Raw genomic sequence first — 27,304 nt, forward strand, 5'->3', positions numbered from 1 at the left:
GGGAGATTGAATTACATTACTCGATTTATATCCCAGCTCACCTGCAAATGTGATCCAATCTTCAAGTTACTTCGAAAACGAAACCCAAGAGAGTGGAATGAAGAATGTCAAATAGCCTTTGATAAAATCAAAAAATATCTCACAAATCCATCGGTGTTGGTGCCATCGACGGCTGAAAAACTTCTTATTTTGTATTTGACTGTGAACAAGAATTCTATGGGTTGTGTACTGGGACAACATGATGAAACTGGGAAGAAAGAACAGGCCGTATATTACTTGAGCAAGAAATTCATGGAGTATGAGTCCAAATACTCTGTGCTCGAAAAGATGTGTTGTGCGCTAGCATGGACCGCCTAAAGGCTCAGACAATATATGTTGTATCACACAACATGGTTTGTGGCAAAATTAGATCCCATCAAGTATATTTTTGAAAAACCCTTCCTATCTGGAAGAATAGCTCGATGGCAAGTGCTATTGTCTGAGTATGATATTGTGTAAGTGTCCCAAAAGTCAATCAAAGGGAGCGCCATCGCTTATTTCCTCGCAGATCGAGCTAATGAGGATTATGAATCTATAATTTTTGATTTTCCAGATGAAGAGTTGATGGTCGTCTTGTGCATAGAAAAAGGCCTTCCCAATGAATTTAATCCATGGAAGATGTATTTTGATGGAGCATCCAATGCTTTGGGGCACGGAATCGGGGCAGTGTTGATTTCTCCAAATGGAAAGTACTATCCAGCCACGGCGAGATTGAATTTCAATTGTACTAATAATATAGCGGAGTACGAGGCATTGGTAATGGGATTACAAGCAGCAATCGACATGAAGGCTGACATGATAGATGTTTATGGAGATTCGGCTTTGGTGATATGTCAAATAAGAGGCGAATAGGAAACTAGAGATTCTAAACTAGTTCCATATAAAAAGTTGGTTGCAAAATTAAGCAAACAGTTCAAAGAAATCAGCTTCAACCATTTGGCTTGAGAAGAAAATCAGATTACTGATGCTTTGGCCACTCTCGCAGCAATGTTCGGAATAAAAGAAGCGGATGATGTATGCCCTTTTGAGTTAGAAGTCCGTGAAGTCTCCTCACACTGCTTGAATGTTGAGGAAGAGGTTGATAGTAAGCCGTGGTATCATGATATCATGCAATACATCAAGCACCAGGCATATCCTGAGAATGTCATAGACAATGACAAGCGAACTCTTAGAAGATTAGAAATGGGTTTCTTCCTTAGCGGAGAAGTGCTATACAAAAGAAGTCGGGATCAAGTACTTTTGGGATGTGTGGATACTATTGAGGCCAACAAAATAATGGAAGAAGTTCACGAAAGGAACTTGTGGAGCTCACGCTAATGGACATATGTTGGCCAGACAAATTATGAGAGCTGGATATTATTGGTTGACATTGGAATCAGATTGCATAAACTTCGTTCGAAAGTGCCATAAGTGTCAGATTTATACAGATAGGATCCATGCTCCACCAGCCCCATTGCACGTTTCCACGGCCCCTGGGCCATTTTCAATGTGGGGAATGGACGTGATTGGGCTTATTACACCAAAAGCCTCAAATGGACATCGATTCATATTGGTGGCCATTGATTATTTCACGAAATGGGTAGAAGTAGCTTCTTATGCCAATGTGACACAAAAGGTGGTGTGCAAGTTCATCCAAAAAGAGATCATATGTCAGTATGGGCTGTCGGAAAGGATCATTACTGATAATGCAAGCAATCTGTATGGTGCGATGGTGAAGGAGGTTTGCGCTAAATTCAAGATCAAGCATCATAACTCGATAACTTACCGTCCGAAGATGAACGGAGCGGTAGAGGCAACCAACAAAAATATCAAAAAGATTGTCGAAAAGATGATTGAAGTTTATAAAAACTGGCATGAGAAACTTCTTTTTATCTTGCACGCATATCGAACTTCTGTGCATACCTCCACTGGGGTAACTCTGTACTCATTAGTATATGGTACAGAAGCAATTCTACCTGTTGAAGTAGAAATCCCATCACTGAGGGTGTTGATGGAAACAGAATTGGAAGATGCTGAGTGGGTCCGCTCCCGCTACGAACAATTGAATCTGATTGAGGAAAAAAGGCTTGCGGCTTTTTGTCATGGCCAGATGTACCAACGAAGGATGATGAGAGCATACGAGAAAAAAGTTTGTCCCAGGCAGTTTCGAGAAAGAGAGTTAGTCCTCAAGAGAATACTCCCTAATCAAACTAATTTTCGAGGAAAATGGATGTCAAATTGGGAAGGGCCATATGTGGTAAAGAAGGCTTTTTCAAGAGGAGCTTTGATTTTGGCTGACATGGATGGGAAGGATTTGCCTAATTCGATAAATGCGGATGCGGTGAAGAAGTACTACGTTTAAAAAAAAAAAAACGAAAGGGGTTCATGCTGAAAACCCGAAAAGGGCAGCTCGTACCTAAAAAAGGAGGCTCATGCTGAAAACCCAAAAAGGGCTATTTGAGGCTGAAAAGCAAGAAGTTAGAATGAAATTTAAAGATGTCAGCCTAAATGGAACACAAGATTGAGGTAGAAATACACTATGAATGGAGCTCCATAATTTCGCAAAACAGGGGAAGTCAAGGAGTTTGCAATCTACAGATTTGCTCAAAGCATCAATCAAGGACAATTCTTGAAATTGAATATCAGATTGTTTTCTCTGAATGGTCTGAGTGTTCATCACTTAAAGATCTAATGTTTGCTCTGTAAATTTTCTTTGCCTTGAATTATTTGATTTCTCATATATGAAATTCTCCTTCGCCTCTTTATTTTAACCCTTTCGTTATTTACCATCCCATGATTCACATAGTAATTGTCATAGAAATGAATGATGACTGGTAAAAGAAATAAACTAATTAAGTAAGAAATTACACTCATTGTTCAGCAAAAGACTTAATGATGAGGAAAAGGAATGGCAGAGCCTTGAACCTAAGGCAAAGTCAACTGTCAAAAGAGAGGGTACTTAGGGAAAATCTGGAGTTACCTGAAGTCTCCAGAAAGAAAGTAAACAGGCAAAAAAGATTGAAAGTTGCAGTGAAAATCGGATGAAGCAAGAGAAGGGTCTTGGAACCTTGATGAATCATAAACATGAAAACATTTCATCATTTCAATCATGCATACATGCCTAGCCATGCACTCGATAAGAATCAAAATTAATTCATGTCCCAAGCTTCGAAGGTAGAAATTCACTTGACCTAAAGTGTTGAGATTGTAAAACTTTGATGGAAGGATTTGAGTCTTTTCATTTCATGTTAATCCAATTAAGTTAGCATTAAAGAATTAAATCGAACCTGTTGTGAGATAGGTCGAGCCTAGATTAAGTCTAAGAATTTCAATTTTTAAATCGAACCTATTACGAGATAGGTCGAGCCTAGATTAAGTCTAGGAATTTCAATTTTTAAATCGAACCTGTTGTGAGATAGATCGAGCCTATATTAAGTCTAGGAATTTCAATTTTTAAATCGAACCTGTTGTGAAATAAGTTGAACCTAGATTAAGTCTAGGAATTTTAATTTTTAAATCGAACCTGTTGTGAGATAGGTCGAACCTAGATTAAGCTAGGAATTTCAATTTTTAAATCGAACCTGTTGTGAGATAGGTCGAGCCTAAATTAAGTTTAGAAATTTCAATTTTTTTTAAATCGAACCTGTTGTGAGATAGGTCGAGCCTAGATTAAGTCTAGGAATTTCAATTTTAAATTGAACCTGTTGTGAGATAGGTCAAGCCTAAATTAAGTTTAGGAATTTCAATTTTGTTTAAATCGAACTAGTTGTGAGATAGGTCGAGCTAAGATTAAGTCTAGGAATTTTAATCGAATTTGTTCTAATATGGGTCAAGCTTAGATCAAGTCTAGAAATTTCAATTTTGTTTAAATCGAACCTGTTGTGAGATAGGTCGAGCCTAGATTAAGTCTAGGAATTTTAATCGAATTTGTTCTAATATGAGTCAAGCCTAGATCAAGTCTAGAAATTTTATTTTTGTTTAAATCGAACTTATTTTGAGATAAGTCGAGCCTAGATCCATTTGATTAAATCAACTGGCTTCGAGATAAGTTAAATGTGGTGTCTACGTCTTTGCACTATCCTTGATTCTCAAGAATGTACAAAGAGGGGCAACTGTAGACACCACAAAAAAAATAAAAAATATAATAAAATAAAATATAAAATAAAATATTATATATAATAATAATTAAAAAAAGGAATGGCTGGGCGTATGCCCAGCTATCCCTTCCCCCAACCACCATGAATGATGGGGCTCTAGCTACCAACTCCTTGGTGCCAGAACCCCATTGCCGGGTTGTCCAAATTTTTGGACAACCCAGCTTTTAAAGATGGAACCTGCAAAACGAAAAGGAGGAAGCCAAAATCAGAGAGCAAAAACCAGAAACCAAAAAGCCAGAAAAAGAAAAAAATGATTCAAAAAATAAGGAGCCAATCTAAAAAAAACCAAATTCAAACCACAGGAAAAAACCACAAAATCAGACCCAAAAAAAAAAAACAACCACAAATCTTCAACCAAAAAGTAAAAAAAAAAAGCAGAAAAACCAAAAAACCCAGTCTTCAAAAAAATCAGATCCAAAAAAAAGGGAATTTAAGTCGCCTGCTTAAGGGAGAGAGAAAAAAGGGTGAAAGCAGTGTCACGCACCAGATCTGGCGACGTTGGAGATTTGGCCGGTAAAAAAATGGCTTTAGAGAGAAGAAAGGGTGAAAGCAGTGCCGTGCACCAGATTCGGCGACATTGGAGATCTGGCCGACGAAAAGGTGGCTTTAGAGAGAAGAGAGAAGAGGAGAAGGGTGCGACGCTGGCAGGGAGAAAGGAGAGAAAGAGAAGGAAAAAGAAAGAAAGAGGGAAAAGAAAGAAAAAGCCAGCGGGGAGAGAGAAAGAGAAGAAAAAAAAAAGAAAAAGAAAGAAGAAGCTGGCAGGGAGAGAGAAAGGAAAGGGATAAGGAAAAAAGAGAGAGAAAGAAAGAAAGAAAAAAAGAAAAAAGAAAAAGCAGAAAGGAGGTAAGGGGCTCTTGACGACATTTTTTGGAGAAATTTTAATACATCAAGCGTGCATGTTGTTGTACCTTTGGTGGCTTGCCTTGGCCCACATAGTTTTGTCCTTTTGAGCTAATCTAAATTTACACAAGGTAAGATCTAACTTGCATGCCTTTTTACTTTAATATTTTTTTATTTTTATTCATTGTGGTAGCTCAATTATTTATGTTAAAGACATATTATTAGGAGCATAAGGATAATTTAATTAAGACAAAAAATATATTATGTAGAGATTATGTGATATTTTAAAGTAGAAAAATAACAACAAAATATAAAGTGGTAAATGAAAATATGGGTAAATATTTGATAAAAAATAGATATAAACAAATATAAAAAAAAAACTAAAAAGATGATAATGGTTATATTAGTAAATATATATATATAATTGGGATCAATATTCATATTTAGATACTTGTAAATATAATATATATATATATATATATATAAACAAAAAAAACAAAAAACAACGACATGATACAAATGTAAAAAATTATAAGAAAAATGAGATGATTGTTTGAGAAATTCCACCTAAGAAAGGTAAAGAGTTGCCTCTTTTAAGTGGATTTTTTTTTTGGTGCGAAGTTTGAGATGGATTTTCACCGAAGCGTCGGAATAAATCCGAACTCTAAACTCCAATAACCATTAAGTCAACTAGTCATTGTTAAAAAAAAAAATTTACATAATGTTGCATCCAAACTTAAATTAGTTAATTAGCTTAAATAAATATTACTAAATAAAGTTAATTTAATCGTTTGAAAAAATTAATTAATTGTTTATTTGATAAGTTATATAATCAAGTTAAATGTTAATCAACAATGTTAATTAAAAGATATGGATCTAAATAGAAAATAAAAAAATAATAATAATAATAAAATAAATAAATAATCCATGAAAAAAAATGAAAAAATAAATATATAAATAAGGTGATAAATTATTAAACACATAATTGGATGAATTATGAACCGCTTAAGGCAATAAACGCGTGCATGTAGACATCATCACTTTATCCTGTCATAGCATGCCACATTTATCTTGCAAATGGTGCGGGAGTTCCGATGATGGGATTTCCCCAAAGAGCTTATAGAGACGAGTTCTTCTGGGGATATCTCTAGGTGAGAAAAATTTCGAGACTTCACCAAAGCGTTGGGATGGTCTTCGAATGATTTTCCAACAAAAGATTATCGACCCCATTATTTAAAATAAACAAGTCATGACATCATTTTATGCTTGCATCATGTGCATACGTAAAACCGAATAAAAGACTCAGTCAGTTTAATAAAAATTTAGTTAATAAGTAGGGATTAAATCAAAAGTAGGCTATAATAGGATAACTTAAGATTAAATGGTACCGTTCGTGGAACGGGCGCCACGGAGGTGCTAACCCTTCTTCGTGCGTAACCGCACTCCTAAACCCATCTCTAAAAGACGTGGATCAGTTCTCGTTCTTTCGATGGACCTAAAATTAATTTAAGACTTCGTCGATTAGAATCGGGCTAATAGGTGACCAATCACACCTAGATAAAAAAGATTGGTGGCGACTCCCAAACAACATTATTTTTGCCGACGTCTGGCGGACGGGTTCTCGGACCCGCACGTTACGACAAGGAGCAGTGATTTTAGAAGCCCGTTGCCTTTCCAAATGCCAATACTCCGAATTTGAGGAAAAAATGCCTATTTGAGCTATTACAGTGAATAAGGAAAAATTACTAGGGGTTAAAAGGGCCAGGTTAATGGTGAAACAAATGAGATTTTTGTGACTAAGTCACCCCAAAAAGAACCTGAGTTCAACGACCAAGTAGTGGCTTAAGAGCATGGTGAGCCAAAGTAGCCAAAGGTGTGCCAATCTAGTCAACATAAAACTCTAGCCATTGTCAAGCACAACAAGGGAAGAATAGCAACTAGAAGTTCTTCTCGGCATTGTAAAAGTGTTGAAACACATGAAATAGCTTAACTTGGTGACAAAATTAATGACAATGACATAATGAGGCATAATGCCATTATTATCAGGGAAGGTGAAGAAACTTTGGCTTTTGATAAAGATTTAGGATGGAATTTGACTCCTACTTGGAGCTGCCTCAAGTGCTGTAAGTCTATGGCAACCAGTCATCCAAAAGTTTGAAAGTCACCTGACATCGTGGAAAGCAAAAATCTTATCCATGGTACGTATCATAGTACGTTGACTTACACTTCTAAGGTTAGTTTTTGAATAGCATGCCCCTCTTCTACATGTCTCTTTTCCAAATTCCTATTAAAGTCACAACTACAATTGAGAAAATTCAAAAAAGATTCTTATGGGGAAGCCCTAACCTTGTCTGCAAACTCCATCATGTTAGTTGAGATTCAATTTGCAATTTTCAAGACTTGAGAGGCCTTGGACTAGTGGATCTTGGTTTAAAGAACAAGGCATTCTTAAATAAATGGCTATCGCACTACGACAATGAACCGAAAAGTTTATGAAGGCGTATCATTGATGAAAAATTGGATCTCGGTCATGATAGCCTTTTTCCAAGTTTTGGGCATGGTAACGAAAGGTCAACCATATGGAAAACTATTATTAAACCTCTTCATGGAACTAGTGAATATAGTCATTTCATTGCTGATGGTATAGGGGTATCTATTGGTAATGGGGGGAGAGTCAACTTCTTAGTAGAGGAATGGATTGAAGGCTATATTCTTAAATTTGATTTCCCTAAAGTTTTTTCCTTGGTTATTAAAAAAAGGGGAAATTTAAAGATTTTAGAGAATGGATCGGCAATGAATGATCATGGAAAATTGAGTTAAGAAGAGACATTTTTTACTAGAAACATGAGCAATAGAGTGAATTCAACAATCTAATTGAGGCCCAAGTTGTTGGAGAGGAGTTTGGTGATAAAATTGTATTAAAATGGAACTCTAGTGGTGAGTACTCTTTTAACTCTTTCTATAGGCAAGTTCTAAGCTCTAACACCTCTCCTTCAAGGCATTAGAAGTTGATAAGATCAAGACTTGCTCTTCACAAAATTAAAGTCTTTTGTTGGCAGTTAGTAAAAGGTAGGTTGGCCATGAAAGATACCTTTCTTAAAAGAGGTATTATTAGTGCCCACATAACTACTTGTTTACTATGTAAGCATGGGATTGAAATGGTAAATCACTTTTTCTTCACATGCAATAAAATGTGGATGTTGTGGCAACAATGTTGTGCCATGTGGAACATTGAATGAATGAATCATCATTTCCCCAAGGTATACTTTATATTATGGTTTGATTTTGCTTTAACATTGAAAAATGAATTCATATGGAAAATGGCATGGTATGCTATTATTTAGGCAACTTAGAGGCAAGTTGTCTCTACTGAAAACAAACTAAAACCAGAATGTATGATCCCTATTGACAAACCTCACAAGCCTTCCCTCCTATGGAATCACATCATGAGGCCAATAAACCCAAGTAACAAATATCATGATCTAGTAACTAAGGGCTTTGCTTACTCTCTTGATAAAAGCACCACCATTCACTTTTGGGAAGGCTCACAAGTTGATGACTCCACTCTTGCCACCAAATTTCCATGCATTCATGCACTGGCAACAAGTAAGAAAGCCATGATTGCCAAAATGGGAAGCTAGGTCGAAGGCAATTGGAGGTGGGATGTTAAGTTAAAAAGGCAACCTCTAAGTTAGGAGAAAATCAGTGGAGAGATTTCATTACTTTTATAAATAACTTTCAACCTCAACCTACTGACAAAGAAATGGTGGTGTGGAAGAAAGCCACTGGTGGTCTCTACACAACTTCTTTGTTTATTAAGGCAAGCTACGGTACCCCTAACTCCACAAGCTTTTCGAAAAATGTTTGGATTGGATACACTACCCTAAAAATCAAAACTTTCTGTCGACAAACCCTCCATGGCAAAATAGCTGCTAAATCTGTATTAATGAATTAAGGCATTCTTGTGGTTGAAGGCATTAATTTCTCCTTCTACAACTCTCAACTCAAGACTTCCTTCCATGTGCTCTTTGCTGCGTTACTACATGGAGAACATGGTCTTCTTGTTGTTGCTTATGAGGTATTACTTGGATTCAACCTAGTGATGCTCTGTCTCTTTTAAAGACATGGTTTGAACTCCCAATGCCTTCGGGCAAGAGAGATACATGGAGAATGTTCTTCTTTGCAACACTTTAGACCTTTTGACTATGTAGAAATGAAGTTATTTTCAGAGGGAAAAGCTTTACTACATACCAAATTATGGACATCACCCTTTTGCGCCACACACTTAGGTGTTGAGGGAAGTGGAAACTTGACCATATTCCCACTTACTTTTGTCTTATGGAGCCTTCCAGCATCAACATCAACACCAAAAGGAAGAACCAAAGAATGGTTGTTAACTAGTCAACCTTACCCCTAAAACTCTCAAACTCAACTCCGATGGCGCAAAAAAGGAAAACCTTGGCTCGTTGCTATTAGAGGAGTGATCAAGGACCACTATGGCTTCATATAGGGAACCTTCTTTAAAAACATCGGTATTGAGGACTCTAATTTCGCTAAATTTTACGCCATACCAGAAGAAATCAATTTCTTCTTTTCATCTCCCCAGGTTGTCACTTATTCATTGGTAATGGAGAGTGACTCTGCTAACGCCATCAAATGGGCACAACACCATTGTACAATCCCTTGGAGGATGGAAAATATATCGAATGCCATTAAAACTCTCTTGTGCAGAAGCACAAAGAGCACCTTCACGCAGATAATGAAGGAAGCCAACATTGTTGCAAATAGATTGACCAAAGCAAGGGCGTTAAAAGACCCAAAACTTTAGAGCCTACTTTCAAAACCAACATGGGGAGAGTGCATGAACTCTTCATTCAATGCATCGACTTTATTATTCTTGTTAACTCTAAACTACCCTTATGTTTTTTCATCTGAGAATGATATCTCACTTCATTTTTTGTTGTCATGCTCTGTTTTTTGTCCCTTAATGCTGGAAGTACCAAACTTTTTCCTTTTGTAGTCTACTCCTCTTTTGCATGGCATGCATGAATTGCCTTTTGTAGTCTCCTTTTGCTAGATCACTTGTGAATAATAAATGCTGCCTTTCAAAAAAAAAAAAAAGCAATGATGTGGTTTTTAATGGTAAAGAATGGGATGGATGCTAAATTTTTGAAATTATCAAAGTTAGAGTTGCATAGTGGATGAATGCTAAGTGGCCTAATCTCAACCTCTCAATTATGGACTTAGCTAGATTCCTAAATGAGGGTATCAACCCAATTCAGGACAAAAAAGCCAAGAAAGTTGAAGTCTGGAAGAAACCTCAAAATGGATACCTCAAATTCAACACGTATGGCTCCTCTAGAGGTTGCCTTGGTGAGTCTAGTATCGGAGGCATTCTGAGAAATGAACGTGGCACTACACTTGCCCTTTTTTCTAAGTTAATAGGCATTTTGGATTCTACTAGAGCAGAGCTCCTTGCCATGAGAGAGGCTGCTCTTGTCTTTGCTACCTCAAGGTGGAATGCTTCCCATTCCCTCCTATTCAAGTGTGACCTTAGTAATGTGGTCAAGTGGATTAAAATACCTATGGATGTCCCTTGGAGAGTGAGATCTCTTGTTATTAAAATTACTAATCTACTTGACAGGATTGGCTGGTGGGAGATCAAACATAATATCAATTAGTCCTTCATAGCGACTGTCTATCGAAAAAAGTATTCCCAACCACCCTGCAGTCATTGGACGGTCCTTGAATTTGTCGTTTTCTTGGGTTATAAGTGAAGCGAGTTTGAAAATTAGTTAAGCCAAAATTATCAAAATTTAGTACCAGATGGACCTGACTATTGAGGTTTAACCGAGAGCTTTATGGAAAGCCCAACACTTAATGGGTGGGGGACATTGATTTTAATGAGCAGGTCAGATAGACGTCCAATCTAGCATGAAAATGTGTAATGTAATTAAATGAAAACGAATTTTGTTCGGTTTGAACTTAATTCTTCTCAATCAATTCTACAACAATATTATCACAGTAATTTTACAAGAAACTGCAATAGGCAAAAAAAGCTTGTATGAAACATGTGGATACTATGAAACACGTGTTCTTGTTGAGGTAGTCTTTAAGAAACGACATTGACAAGGTTACCGATTATTAGGTGCAGAAATTAATTCAAAAATTTAATTAATGAAAACGATTATGAAACTAAACACCAAAAGGTTCACCAAATTGAATACGATTTCATTTTTTTCAAAGTTAATGGACGTGATTTTAAGCTCTGAAAGAGTCTCTCCAAAGAAACTCAAATTTTGAGAAATTTTTATTAGATTTAATTTACACATCTAAAACCAAGAGCGCATCTTTAATTTATAAAATTAAAAGAAATTTGCTTATGATACAAATAAAAAAAAAATGCCTACTATGTAACAAAATAAAAAAATCAACCAAGATTAAATAACAAGAAAAAAGGACAAATTCTAGTAACCAAAGAAAGTTAAATAACTAGTGACTAGGAAAAATGATAAATAATTAAGCTTCCTAACCAAATCAAACATGGAACGGAAATAATCGGCTTAGTCATGTGCGCATGACAGCTTGGATTAGGAAATTCTAACATGAATCAAATCACTTTCACGTGTGCAGGAGGTTTGGTTCGTTTAGAAAAATTTTTGGGTTGATATAAGCACAAAAAGGGGTGAAAATGCGACCGATTATTAGTGAAACTCAAAGAGCCTTAACCTGCCTGATATATTTTCTGTGACAGCTCTAAATGATTGAGTATGGACTGCAAAGCTTTACTGGATTTTGATTATTTCCTTGCCTACCTTTTCTGGCTATATCCCCAACTATGCCGATAATGACACCATCTTCCGTCCCCCAATTTAATTTTGATACAAAAATTTTCCACTTTTTAGGTGGGAAAGGAAGCCACTTGTCTTAAAACCAACATATTGCACGGTTTGTTTGCATGACTAATGTTTTGCATTGCATCGTATCAAGTTTATCCTCGAAGAAAATAAAAATAAAACCAATGTTTTGCATCTCTGGCATGTAGAATTGCCATTCTCTTACCCCCTTCTTGGTTAATGATTCACGTTTTTTGGCTGAAAAGTAGTCATATTGCATCTCTGGCATGTAGAGCTAACCAATCAATCTTTTCTGACCGCAAACCCAAATGTCATGCATTTCTTTTTTTTTACATATAGTTTTTAGATAGTACCAAATTTCAATTTCAAGTGTATGGAGACAGCAGATCTCAGTCCTTAATTAAAATTATATTTTTTTTAATGTCAAGCCAAGAATCTTTAGCCTATTAAATTTATAGAACTTGATTAATCACGTTGCTCTAAAAAAATTTAAATGCAAATCAAGATTTAATTAAGAATGAGTACCTAATTTCGTAAAGCAATGGCTTAGAAATTTGATTAATTCGATATTACTTTGTATAGATTTCATGCAGCAGAGCATCGCGCAGTTTCTCCGCTACAATTGCCATGAGATTTTATTGCATTTTTCAATAGAGTTGACTACTTAAAAAATAATCCCTTTTGTCAAGGGATCTGATTGCTCTTCCCCTTGCCTATCTCTAAATACACGCGATCAAGTTCAATCTTCTATTTACCATAGTATTAACAGAACATTCCACAAAAAATGTTTCATTTTCAATTTTCACAAAGGGTCTTGCTAATTATTACCTAAAATATATATCACAATTATTATTGAAAACAACACATTTATTCAACATATTGAAATTTATCAATTTATTTATTCTTTTCATCTTATTTTTATTTATCCCTATTTAATTTTCATGCAACTTAAGAAAACATTTTTGGTTTTCATTTTCACACAATGATTTTATTTATCTCTATTTAGTGTATTTGTTTTTAAATTTTATTTTTTAAACTAAAATTGATGTATCACGATTTTTAATACAAAAAAAGAAAAAATAATCATTAAAATAATTTTAGAATATAGAAAAGGGAAGAGAATTAGGTGTTCAAAAAAAAAAAGATAACATAGTTTTTGGGATTTCCCAAAACAAAAAAAGAGACAGAATAATTATCATTATTACATCTAATGTGAAAATATAACTTATAATCTATAATCTATCAATATTTATAATACACATAAAAGTATAGATGATAAAAAGTTTTTGATTGACGAAAATGATCATATTTGTTCATTGTATTTCTAAATTGTCATTTTAACTATCTTTTATTATTAATATTAATAAAATTTATGTATTTTGTAAATATTTTAATTTTTTTAAAAATATGTAAATATTCTAATTGCATCCAATGATTTTAGTTAAAATATTTTTTAATTATGCATTTAAAAAAATTTTAATTGTAAATATTAGCAAGATTTATTCAATTTGCAGATAAGAATTCTGATTGTCAAAGACTTTCATTAATTTTTTTTTTAAATTCTAATAGTATTGATTTATAAACTATTACAAAATTCAAATTATATATAATTGAAATATTAATAATTTTTTATATATAATTATCTTTCAATTACATACTTTAAAAACATTTATATCTATTCAATTACTAGATACTCGTTTTATAAATGGTATCTAAGAAGTAAGGTGAGAGTAGGAGAAAACTAGAATCCCAAGAATGAGTAGAATTACAAGTTGGTCCTCAGCATGAACCCCCATCAATCCCCTACTCCCAACCACACGAGCCATTAATTCTTCAAGTATTTGGCCATCACTACAGCTGTGCCCAGTTAGAACCAGGGAAAACCGAACACGTTGAAAACTTAAACTTTCCGGGTCATGATTGACGACCGCCTAATCCATCATGGCAACTGTGGGTAAAAAACTGTGTCAAATATGAACTTGATTAAGAGACTTAACTACATTTTTTGTTTTGTCAGCAACATTTGGCTTTTCTTAGAGCTATAAGTAGGACATGCCGTATACCCGAAATCATAAGGGTCTTAGCTGTTTTGAGTCCTGAAGAGAAGCCTAAAAGAGAGATAAGGGAACTTAGCTTGCCAAGCTCCAAGGAAACTATTCTCCTTCTCTCTCTCTCTCTCTCGAAAATTTTTTGAGATTAGAAAGAACAGAGAAAGCAGAGTATCAGTAGCGCTGTCAGGAAAAAAAATGGTTGCACCTCTGTCAACTTGGCCTTGGGAGAACTTGGGTCTTTTCAAGGTATGGAAAACTGTAGCCGGGATGTATTATTCTCTTTACGCAGTTTAAACTTGGTCAATATATATAATTTTTTCTTCTTTTATTTTGTTTCCAGATGTAATATGTTGCTTCCACTTGTTTCTTCACTCGCTCTCTCTCTTGCTCTAACTCTATTTCTACGGTACTGATGTGTTTATTTCTTCTTGACATGTTCGTTCTCGTGTGCCAAAAGTATCTGCTTTACGGCCCTTTAGCTGCAAAGGTTTTGTATTCATGGATCTATGAGGATACCCTTAAGGATCTCTGGTGTCTTCATATTCTTCTAATCTGTGCTTTGAGAGGATTAATTCATCAGCTATGGAGCTCCTACGGTAGCATGCTTTTCCTAACTCGCAATCGCCGGATTAAGCAGCAAGGAGTTGATTTCAAACAGATTGACAGAGAGTGGGACTGGTAAAATAAAATATATTTTTCTCATACATGATCATGTAAATTCTGCTTACAATGATTCCAACAAAATCATCTGTTTTTTTTTTTTTTTTATCCTTCAGGGACAACTTTATAATTCTTCAGGCTTTGTTAGCTTCCATGGCCTGCTTGATCTTCCCATCCTTGGATGGCCTTCCTCTCTGGAACTCAAAAGGATTTATTGCCTTATTTTTACTGCATGTGACAATTTCGGAGCCCGTATATTATTGGGCGCATAGGGTTTTCCATGAAAGCTACCTTTTCACCCATTATCATTCACTTCACCACTCATCTCCTGTACCCCATCCCTTTACAGGTAAAATTACTGATAACCTAAGACCCATCTCTTCACTAATTTCATTTTTCTCCTTCTGGCTTTTCCTCTTTATTTAAATTGAGATTAACTGCATATAGTGAATTCCAGCAACTTGCACTCATCTCATCATCTAGTCCATTTAATTAACTTTTAATTTTTGCTGCTGCAGCTGGACATGCAACATTTCTAGAGCACCTTGTATTATGTGTAGTCATCGGAATTCCCATGACGGGGTCTGTTCTGATGGGGTATGGATCCACAAGCATGATTTACAGCTATGTTTTGGCTTTTGATTTTCTCAGATGCCTGGGGCATTCCAATGTTGAAGTTGTTCCCCATGAAATTTTCAACAAGTTGCCTTTCCTTAGATATTTGATTCACACCCCCACGTAAGTAACACCCTTTTTTCTCTCATACTCACGCAATTAATGTGTACCGACTTTCCATTAATGAATAAAAATAAAAATTGACTTTGAACCGGATGCATGATGGATTGCTTAGAACTTTCACTCCTGTCTAGTTTCTAAGCTTGTATATTTAATTCTATTCTTAGAATTGGAAATTAGACGTAAAGTAATTTAAGTACGACCTTTATTAATCATCATGCTGCTTTTCGCGAAACAGGACTCTGGCTGACAGCTGCAGTTTAGGTTATTTAAGTTATGGTCGAAAAACTTGAAAGTTCCAATTAATTGAGAAGGAAAGCTCATTTAAAATTTTCCTCCCGGAAGAAAGTTTTGGCAAAAAACGTAATGAAGTTAGATGTAGTATTGATAAATGTTAACATTTACTATAGTTATTTAAACTATAAGGCACAATTGTCCTTGTTTAATAAGGTGATTTTATTACCATAAATATAATGCATGTTATGTCTAAAATGGCAGCTTATCCAGTATCCTATTCCTTGGTAACTCCTTGTCAAGACATTTATTTTACATAGATAAAACAGGGACCATTCTTGATTGGCAACATTAATTACTGTATACACAAGGTAGCTAGCATAATAATCGAACATTTGAACCACAAAACTTGCAACTTGCAATGCACTTTAAATATTTAAGAAACAAAAAAAATAAAAAGAAGGAGATCAGTAGGATTGTTTTGCTGTTGAACACGGATGTGGCTGCAACACTTTCTCTTCAAAAAAATTGTATTGATGCTGTCCTGTTTCTGGACGGTTTACCATCTTTCAGGTACCATAGCCTGCACCACACAGAGATGGGGACCAACTTCTGTCTCTTCATGCCGTTGTTTGACGCAATGGGGAAGACACTTAAGAGCAACTCGTGGCAAATACACGAGAAAATTAGTTCGGATTCAGGTAGTTGCACTTTTTTGTTTTGTTTTTGCGAAACCATGAAAATTTTTTACCCGTACTTTGATAGACGTCCTTCTTGGGAGGACCACTGGAGAAAATACTAATTTGTGAATCTGGAATGCTTAAATATATCATTGAAGTACATTCAAGTGCACGGCACTGAAAATGACAGTTTAACTTGTATTTCACGTTGATGCAGCGAAATATGGGAGGGTACCAGACTTTGTGTTCTTAGCGCATGTCGTGGACATAACCTCGGCGATGCATGTACCATTCGTATTCAGATCATTTTCATCAATACCATTCTCCACAAGGATCTTTCTACTGCCTCTTTGGCCTATAACTTTTATGGTTATGCTAATCATGTGGGCGTGGTCTAAAACCTTCCTCATCACTTTCTACAATCTTAGAGGCCGTTTGCACCAGACATGGGCCGTTCCTAGATTCGGCTTTCAGGTTTGCTGTTAAAACTTTGGGCAGAATTATTATTGCCTAGTGTAGGTAGACTAATTAGGAGAGCAATCAATCATCTAGGCCGTTACCATTTTTGGCAGTATTTCTTACCGTTTGCAACGGACGGCATCAACAAGCACATAGAGGAGGCCATTCTAAGGGCTGATAGGATGGGAGTCAAGGTCATTAGTCTTGCTGCATTAAATAAGGTTGGTGTTTTTGTTTCATTTTTCCTTTTACACTTGTGAACTTTTGGTCTGTCTTCCAAGGTTTAAAAAAACCAGTATATATATTATATGTTTTTAATTAGGCTCTGAAAGAAACCCGGTGATGGTAGTTGGGAGGAATAAATATCGAAATGAATCACCCATCTCCTTCATTCAAAATCCGAGTGGACCTTTCACTGGTTTTTTAAATACCTTTCCTGGCAGCGTACAGTCACTCTGTTTATGTATCTCTCAAAAGCATCTCATCATCATTTGCGTTTCAGACTAGAAAGATCAACACGGATAGATTAAAAATCTTAGTCTTTTTTAAGTGACGACCATCCTTGTCCATGAGTCTGTTTCAACCACAAATTAATTCAGTGTCCTCTCCTATTTTAACCTTACAATCTTCTCTCTAAGATGCCTATATTTATTACTTTTTGTCCCCTTTCGCATAGAACTTCTCAAGGAGATAATTTGATCCCATACGGAAAATCCTCCTCTTAAAGGAGAGGGTAACCAATTCACTTGGGCCAACCCCCATAGATCTGCAAGATGCCTACAAAATTACCCTTTTTGGACTCTTAAATATAACATGACCTAACACGAGTAAAGTAGGGTGCAGAAGTTGGATTAATTCCCCCCTTTTTCTTGTCTTTGTTTAATTTTAGTGCTAATTAGAAATTAAAAATATCATAAATATAGCTATAATTTAAGTAGTATATTTAGTTGAAAAACTGTTCTAACATAGTGAAAGTTTAAATTATACACTAACAAATGTTTAGAATTATCAAATGTCCTTTAAATTATAAAAAAATTTATAAATAAATATATTTACTAAATGAATATCCTCCATATATCAGATAATAAAAAGAATTTATCCTCCATACATAAGATAATAATAAGAATTGAAACTTTCTCCTCCGAATTTTTAACATTGTCATTCCTATCTATGTACTAAACAGAAGTGAACTTTATAGAAAAAAAGAGTGACATGAGGCATAGGCCTATTATGATTATTATCATGAATAATTTTAAGTTTTGAATTCAGACTTTTGTGATTCCTTGTAAGTCATAATTCGCGAAAATAGAATCTCTAAACATTGTCTTGCCTCCTAGCTGCCTATGCATATATGAACAGAAAAGACATGCACGTGGCATAGCTAGCTAGCACGACTTTTTGTCGTAGACGCAATCCTCTATCACTGCCGGAGCAGGGCTTTGTGAAATAAATGATAAAAATTGTTAGGTTTAACTATTCCAGCAGTATTGCTAAGAATAATCAATTCAGACTAACATTATCGTAGGGCAGTACTCAGGGTATAATTACCCCAAGACATGCATTTAACTATTACTTTCAATTTTTACTGTTCTTGGATAGAGATGCCAATATCAATTTGTTAAGCTCAAAAAACCTAAAATTGCTTAATGAACTCGTCTACAGAATGAAGCGCTCAATGGAGGAGGGACACTCTTTGTTGACAAGCATCCAGACCTTAAAGTCAGAGTTGTCCATGGCAATACCTTGACTGCTGCAGTTATTCTGAATGAAATTCCTGAGGATGTGAAAGAAGTGTTTCTAACAGGAGCTACTTCCAAGCTTGGTAGAGCAATTGCCCTCTACCTTTGTCGAAGGAGAGTACGCGTTCTGGTAGGTCTTTCGATTCTCACCCACTAGACTCTTCATTAATTTTGCCAGCACAAAGTTTGATCAAAATTTACCAATATTTACTTTGTTGGTTTCAAGTTGAATGCTGGCACAACATGATTCAACGTCTTTACAAATGGTACTGACATTTATTTAGAGTTTGATAAGTTGAAATTCACAAGTGGTACCCTTAAAATAGATCTGCTCTTTTTCATTTCTAAATTAATTTTGTAGGGTACTCGTCTAATTAACTATGGGCAGCATTTATATGCTGGCTTGGGTTTTTTCTAGTTGTGATCAAAAGATATCTATAGACTGTAGTTGCTATTTGCAGGATACACCGAGTTGGGAACTAAATGAACATAGAATATTCATTTCATTTGAGAATCCATTTTGGAAAATGCTTATATGATAGTCTATCACTCCCTTTGATAGTGTTTGGTATTTTGAGAGGAAGTAATTTCTTAATTCACACATTAAAAGAGTAATATTGAACATAATTAATCTTACAGATAACTTCATGTTGATTATAAAAGTTTTTTACCTTTTTGGGAGGGAACTAGTTCACTTTTCACAAACAGGATCTAATAATTCTTGGTGATTCTTGGTGATTCTTGATCACCGCTACTTAGAATTACCAAATTTTTACCAAACATTCTGATCTAATTGTCATTTGTAGATCAGCATGAATTTTGAGGTGATCATTCTACACTAATCGTGATCTTTGGGCAATGGTGGAGGGAATAAGGGCTAGTAGGACTTCTACCTCTCAAAAGTTCTAAAATTTCATAAAACATTTTTATTTTTTTTAGAATTTTATAATTTTGCCCTTACATTAAGTTTTCTATTTGATGAGATGCCCTATAATAAACAACTAATAACTAATTGTAGTAGATTTAACGACGAAAGTAAAACCTATTGTAATAGAATCATTCACCAAGTTCTACTGCCTCAAGATCCCACAACCAACCCACCTCTTGTTTGTCTCCCAAACATAAAATCAAGACTCTGTCATTATCTTTGGGAATGATGGACACGTATGATCCAATACGTAAAATAGGGGTAATCTAAGTGTAACCGGTCAATTTGTTTACCCAAATAAGAATTAAGTTACCAAAATTTATATATATAAATAGAAAAAAGTATAGGATAAGTTTAATATTAAAAATCCAACCTAAAGAAGTATTTTTTAAATATTAAAAATAGACTGGTTGAAGCCCTTGCTAGCAATCACAACATAACAAAATGCAAGAAAAGGACGAAATGGACAATAGAATAACTGTTGCTTTTTTTTTCTTTAATATCATGTATGCACGACCTAGGGGAACTAATATTGCACCTTTTATAATAATAATATAATTATGTGATATCTTGTGGATTAAGGTAGGTTAATGCACTATTAAATTGCGTCTGATGACTTAGGCATATTGCAGATGTTGACTTTATCAACCGAAAGATTTCAAAAAATACAAAAGGAAGCCCCAGCGGATTGCCAGAACTACCTGGTCCAGGTGACCAAATACCAAGCTGCTCAAAATTGTAAGGTGTGTGCCAGTCTCAACTCTCAACTCTTGAATTATTTCACATATCTCAAAATTAATAGTATCTCATATTTCGCTCCTGAAACAACAAAATTTACATGTAGGTACTAGTTAATTAATTAGATAATCCTTTTAGTTATTGACTTTACAGTTGATTTTTTTTAAAAAATAACAAAGAAAGAAAAAAAACGGGTACATATATTTAATGCCCGAACATGCGCGCAAAAGAACAATAAATATTAAACATCATTTATTTGTTCTGATATAGACATGGATTGTGGGCAAGTGGATAACACCAAGGGAGCAAAGCTGGGCTCCATCCGGAGCACATTTTCATCAATTTGTGGTCCCACCCATTTTGGCCTTTAGAAGGGACTGCACATACGGCGATCTCGCAGCCATGAGGTTGCCTGATGATGTTGAAGGGCTTGGGAGTTGTGAGGTGAGCAATCTTGTCATTGTATATTAATCTCTTATTAGCAACAGTAGTAGTATTCTGTCTAATCACATGCTTTTTCACAAGTTAAATTATTTAGTATTATTATTATTGATTAAAAAAATGGAATTTAAGCATTTGATTTAATAGTAAGAGTATGCATTTTTAATCCAAAAAATTATATTTAAATTACTTTTTTTAAAATCAAATACAAAAAAGACAAAAATAGGAAAAGAAATACAATTTGCATGATACCAGGACACAAAGTGTGACTAGATGGTTGTTACAAGAGCCTAGACGCAACTTGTTTTAATGTGTTATATATATCTAGATGCCTTTATGAGTTTTAAAAATGAAAAAAAAAAGGATCAAAAATTGAAATTTAAGATTGGTTATCATTTTATGTTCAGTTGCATGAATAGTAGCAATTATATAATTTTTATTTTTATTTATAATTATGTATTAATATATTACGAGAATGAGTAAATGACTTCACGAGATAAAAAAATCAAAATTCATGAAATCATGTAAAAAATAAAAGTACACCATTAAAAGAAAATATATATATATATATAAAAATACATGTGTTATTTTAGCTATCCTATCCTATGAAATAGGATTTGGAAACCACATGAAATTTACAGTTACCTATACACTTGAAAAGAGCTAAACTTGCAAGTTTTTCTTCGTCCACCCATACATGCAGTGGATGTGACAAAAAAACTAGTCTTATTTAATAAGTTAATATTTGCCTAACTTTTGGTGGGTGTCGGTGCAGTACACCATGGAGAGAGGAGTTGTGCACGCATGTCATGCAGGTGGGGTGGTTCATAAGCTAGAAGGCTGGACTCACCACGAAGTTGGGGCGATTGATGTCGATAGAATCGATCTAGTCTGGGAAGCTGCTCTCAAGCATGGTCTAAGGCCAGTATCAAGTACCGTAAACAAGCAAGATAATTCATTATAATACCATGAAAAGGAAAACGGGAAATTGAAAACTGAAAGTTGATTGTAACGACAGGTTTTTTTGGTTTTTTTCTTTTTGTTCTTTTGTGATAAGGTGTTTGGTCAAAAGAAATATGGTTCAGTTACAACTGATCGTCACATGAAGTGTCATGCAATATGTACTTGATACATTGATTTATACCTTGATTAAGCAAGGTATAACTATATGTTTGATTTTTAATTCTTGTCTTACTTTTACATGGAATTTTGTTGTTCCAAGATAAAACTAGAAATATAGTAATGCCAATTTCAGAAACAATGGTATAAATTCGATGTAAATATGTTTGTGTCTATATGCTACACATGCAACACATGCACGACTCACCTAAGTTTTAATACACTTCTGAACCAAATATTTGTACCAGTTTATTCATCTTGGAACATGGAAAGGTTAAGCAAATGGAAAAGATTCTTACACTGTACTCAAATCACTGAATCATGGGGACAGCACCCGAGATGCAAAACAATAGTTTTCCATTAATTATAAAGATTAATTTTTCCAAATATTCTTATCTATGTTTCTAATGCATGTACTGTTTTTTTTATGATCATATGGTAAGCTTTTACTTAGATTCTGTGTGTCATGTCGCATCTGGGGTATATTGTTATTGCGTACAAATGAATACAGCATGAATGCAAAATTTGTGGTTGGACAAATAACTAATTGTCTTGGAATATATAAGCACCTTTATAAGCCTTATAGAAAAGGACCTTTAAACCTGAATTGGTTGCTCTTAATATTTTGACTCTTGATGCAAGATGGAACTTTGATTTTCTTTCTTTTGGAATCCCTAATCAACTACTTCTTTAGCCATTCCTATTCAAATGTCTTTCCTTTTATTATTTCCGTGACCCTTTTACTTTTACGTTCTCTGTCTCTCTCTTTAATTGTCTGTCTTTCTTTTCATTTTTTTTTTTCATGTTCTTTTTTTATTTATATTCTATTTCCTCTTTTTTTAAAAAAAAAAAACAATTCTTTCCATGTAAGTACAAATTGATTAAAATTTTTTAATTATTAATTCTTTGTAGAGATATTTAATAAAGTATAATAACTATCAATTTTACACCTAATGATCACTTTTTGTTCTTTTTCTTTGCAAAATAATAATTAAAAATCCACTATCAAATCTTTGTAGCCCAAAACCAAATAGCACCTTATTAGCCCAATTTTTTACAAAATAAATGCCCACCATCCAACACTGATGCACTATCTGACAATTAAAAAGCCCAAATATTAAGAAATTAACCCACATACAATCAATAAGACAACTCAATTTGCCTAGAGTTAACATTTAAACACATTCAACTAAGCCTCTTGGACTTATTTAAATAGTAAGTATTGCTTTCATGCTGACGTGATTGGAGTTACTAAATTACCTCCAGTTTAGTTCACTAGTCTAAATTTTTATTGAAGTTCTCTGTTAACCAAAAACGAAAAAAGAAAAATAGAATGAATTTTTAAAATTTTGGAGTGATTAAGGAGTGATTAGGATCAAAATTGGAACGACATCATACGGATTAATCCATATGGCATTGTTTAATTTTTCCATGGTACTACACCCAGGTATTTTTCCTCATTTAAAACATTTCCAAAATTTTTCGAGGTCCTTTGATATGAATCTTTCATTTTTTTTAAAAAAAAAAATCAAGAGATTTTATTGCGAAGGAAAGGAAAAACACCAGCAAAAGTATTAGTCCCGAACCCAGAATTACAACCAGTACAAGAGGCCACTAGAAAACCCAAGTAATCAAGCTGAATATCACTCAAAAACAAAAAGACATGCGATAAGAACCACAAAACAATAGAAACAAATCATCAAAATTAGTCCCAGAAAAGAAAACTCCGCCCAATAAATCAGAGCAGATCATTAGAAAGACACCAACCAACAGACAAAGTCAGAAACAACTTTAAAAGCAATCACACAACCAGAAACCATACCAGAGCATCATCAATTATGCACAACTAATAACTCCGCTGCACGCATGACACCCCCTTTGCCAGACGATCTGCAAGATGATTAACGGACCCAGAGCAGGAACGAACCCAGAAATTTTATTGAGTAGTGTTATTAGGATAATGCTCATAATTTTTTTTTTCGATTCAAGATTTACTAGAAGAGTACTTAGATAAAACTTAACACGATTTTGCTTAAAAGAATATTATTGAGTACTATCATTAGTAAAGTTTTGTTTTTACTTGAGATCTGAGTCTTGTGAGACAATTTTTTTTTAAATATATTTTTATGACTTATTTATTTAAAATTATAAAACTTATTAAAAATTATCTCATTAGTATAAATTAAAATATTAAAATTAAATAAAATATGGTCTTACATAGTAAATGTAAATTATTAGGTTTAGTAACTAATAATATGACAATTTTTATTTATTGATCAAAATTAAATATAAGCATCCACAAATCATATAAAGTTAAATACAAAAATCAAATAATCAAGTAATACATCTACAAAATAATTCAAAAAAAAAAGACACATAATTTTAAGATATTATTTGACATGAGATATTATTTTTTATTAGCTAGATTATAATTATGAACTCAAATTAATACATAAACTATGAAAGGAAATTTTTTTATCTTTCCTTGTAGTATTTAAATATTAATGCATAAATTAGTTTTTTTTAATAAATCACTTTTACTTGGAGTATTTGACCCTACTCCTTATAAAATTGCACAAAAAAAAAATAATGAGTTCACTAATATATTAGCTACCTTAAACCCTAAATAAATAATATATAAATTAAAACATTTTAGGTCCACCCATGCCTAGGAGAATGAATAACAAACCACCTGACCACTTTTCTCTTAAGAATACCAATCAAATTCAATATATTAACCATCCTCCAATGTGCTTTATCTGGATAATTCACCCACAAAATAGCATTAGCCAAATCAGATTCCACCATGAAACCATGCGATGTAACCCATTTTGAAGCAACAAAAAGTGTAAAAGCTTCTTTAATGGCAAGAAGCTCGGTCCTGTTAGTGTGTAATTAACTACAGTGAAATTAATTACATGTCCAAGAATTCAAGTCATGCTTAGATCTTTGGACAAGCTCTACAATGAACAGAAGTACCTTAAAAACTTCATAAGCAATGCTAAGAAGTTTGAACAACCATGTGTTTTTCCTAAAGGTTTACAAATCAAGTGCTCCTCTCAAGACAAACACTGTGCTTGCGGTCTAGTGAAAAGAAGAATCACAAGCAACAGCTTGGCAAATTTAACAATTTCCAGTTTACAAAGTACTCTCCACTATGGGATGATGTACAAAGTACAAATTCATGTATTGTAACGTGCGGGTTCAGAAATCCAACCATTTCGATGTGGAGTTCGGGAGTCGTCACTAATCTTTATTGTTTTGGTGTGATTGGTCACTCTTTCAATTCTATGATTTCTAATAAGAGCTTAGTTATGTATGGAGAAGGTATTAACATCCCATGATGCCCGTTCAAAGAACGATATCAATTCATTATTTGTTATACTATTTTAGCATTACTTAAAAATTCTTAATTTCATAATTACCCATATTTTTCTTAATTATTATTTATTTTTACATTTTTATTCCTACTTGTTATTAGATATTGGAGACCTTTCCTAGGCCCTCCCAACTCTATGGTGAGGCTTTAGAAATTCTCCTCACCTCAAGAGTATTTGAAAAGACACACTTATCCCCTCAAATGAGCTTTGTCATCAAGTTCATTAGATGTTTGACATGTGTGATCTTCAAGTTTTGAATTTTATATATTTTATTTTCATTATATTTTATTATCTTTATTTTTATCAATGCATAAATGAAATCCTTGAATAAAAAAAACTGGCCTACACTCTCCTAGCACTTTCGTGGAATCTAGGAGTTTTTTCCTCATCAAGAGAATTCCTCGAGAAAGCTCTCTACAAGTCTCCTAAGAAAATCCCATCATCAGAGATTCTCGATTCGTTTACAAATATATCATGCCAAATGAATGCATGTTTTGGCTTATTAAATAAGAAATGAAAACTTTTTATCAAAAACTATTCTCGAACTCTCTCATCATTCTAGTGAAACTCGAAAATGTCTTATCATTGATAATTCTATTTTATAGAATTATTTTACTCTAATTTTGTTATTAAATATTAGTTAAGTCCTCAATTTTCAATTATAAGTTACTTATTTTTAATTATTTTTATAATTAGGTTACTTTTAAGTTAGTTATTTTAATTTTATGTTATTTCTTTTAATTTGTTTATTATTGATTAGCTTTTATATTTTTTGTAGGATTGAAAGTGATTGGGCTTAATTTTGGAAAGTAAGGTGTAGACAGACCTAGAATCTACTTGCATATACTTCAGTATTTTGGCTATATCTCGAGCTAAAGAACTCCAAATGATGGGATTCGTATACCAATGGAAAGATAAGAGATAGAGCTACAACTTTTATGAAGATCACTTTGCCCAGTTCTACGTTGAAGATAGAGAAAATCGCATTAAAAAATAGCTAGATGTACTGTATCGGGAATGAAAATTTGTAAAGATTGACAATTGAATTTTGGGCCTCTTGTTATACTTTTAAGCCCAATTAAACCCTAGGTCAGGTTAAGGAACTTTAGGTTAAGTTTATTAGTATAAATAGGATATGTTTAACAACATTAAAAAAAAAAACCTTTGAGAGATTCAAGAAACTAGAAGTTGAGGCTGAAACTTGGAGATCAAGTCGGCAATAATTGTTTTCTTCCTTAGCTTTTAATTTTCTTGTTACTTTCAATGGTTAAATTTATTATAATGTTATTTGTTTTTGCAATTATGAGTGGCTAAATTTCTTTTTCTAGGATTGCAATTGAACTCACATATAGTCTAAGTTTTTAATCTCTGTCTTACTTATCTTTAATGGGATTTGAATTGTTTATTCCAATTTGTTCTTAATGCTTTTAATTGCTTGGCTAACAATTAAATTGATTTAGGAACCTAAACAAACTTAGGAAAGGGAGTTTAGAGTAGACTAAAATTTGGATAGCATATGATCAAATTAATTGATTTGTGTATACAATAGGGATATACCTATAGGCCATATGTAGCCAGATTAGATCCTGAACTTAATGAGTCTGTTTTAATTTCAATTCACATAGGGATATAGTGTTTTGGTTAAAATAGATATTTTTATAGGATGAGTCGGGAGACCCTTATAAATAATTTAGGACTCTAAGTTAGCAATTCAACCCATTGAAATAAGTTAAGGAAGAGAGGTAAGATTTAGATGAAGTATGAGGGATATTGTAATCTTAGATTTATTGATTGGATATTTTCTCAAGTTATTATTTTGATTTTTCTTGTTGGTTTTAATTTTAGTTTTAATTAATTATTTAATTTTGATTGTTTGGATAAGATTAAATTGTTCTAATTTTAGTACTTAGTAAAATTTTAGATTAATTCCCTGTGAGATCGATACCCTGCTTGCTAATATACTATCTATTCGATACGTATACTTGCGTAGTAGGATTTTAATTGACACTCATCTGAGGAAATCCTCTAGAATTTCATCTTTACGATTTTCTTGAGAAAATCTCATCATTGCTTATTCTCAATTTGTTTAAAAAAATATCACGTCGAATGATTGCATGTTTAGGTTTTATTAAATAACGAATGAAAATCGTTTATCGAAAACTATTCTCGAACTCTACCATCATTCTGGTGGAACACGAAAATGTCTTTTCACTTTGGGAAATCTTCGGGAATTTTGTTTTTACGAATTTCTTAAGAAAATCCCATCGT

At 33.7% G+C, this 27,304-nt stretch overlaps 1 protein-coding gene across 1 annotated transcript; it reads left to right on the forward strand.

Annotated features, from left to right (window-relative positions):
* The first annotated feature begins 13,932 nt into the window (after positions 1 to 13,932).
* On the forward strand, positions 13,933 to 21,731 carry CER3 (Fatty acid hydroxylase superfamily). The gene is made up of 11 exons (XM_007013902.3): positions 13,933 to 14,169; positions 14,381 to 14,601; positions 14,700 to 14,932; positions 15,102 to 15,321; positions 16,126 to 16,253; positions 16,450 to 16,706; positions 16,805 to 16,912; positions 18,354 to 18,560; positions 19,991 to 20,101; positions 20,367 to 20,540; positions 21,313 to 21,731. The coding sequence occupies exons 1-11, from the start codon at positions 14,119 to 14,121 to the stop codon at positions 21,499 to 21,501; spliced, it is 1,899 nt and encodes a 632-aa protein (XP_007013964.3). The 5' UTR covers positions 13,933 to 14,118; the 3' UTR covers positions 21,502 to 21,731.
* Positions 21,732 to 27,304: the final 5,573 nt, after the last annotated feature.

Source organism: Theobroma cacao, chromosome 9 (genome assembly GCF_053813885.1).
Source record: "Theobroma cacao isolate CCN51 chromosome 9, ASM5381388v1, whole genome shotgun sequence".
Classification (NCBI taxonomy): domain Eukaryota; kingdom Viridiplantae; phylum Streptophyta; class Magnoliopsida; order Malvales; family Malvaceae; genus Theobroma; species Theobroma cacao.

Excerpts from the sequence above, each read along its gene's own strand:
- CER3 (XM_007013902.3), top strand. The coding sequence starts at position 14,119 with ATGGTTGCACCTCTGTCAACTTGGCCTTGGGAGAACTTGGGTCTTTTC. Across the intron at positions 15,322-16,125 it reads TATTTGATTCACACCCCCAC|GTACCATAGCCTGCACCACA; the intron begins GTAAGTAACACC and ends ACCATCTTTCAG. Across the intron at positions 18,561-19,990 it reads GAAGGAGAGTACGCGTTCTG|ATGTTGACTTTATCAACCGA; the intron begins GTAGGTCTTTCG and ends GGCATATTGCAG.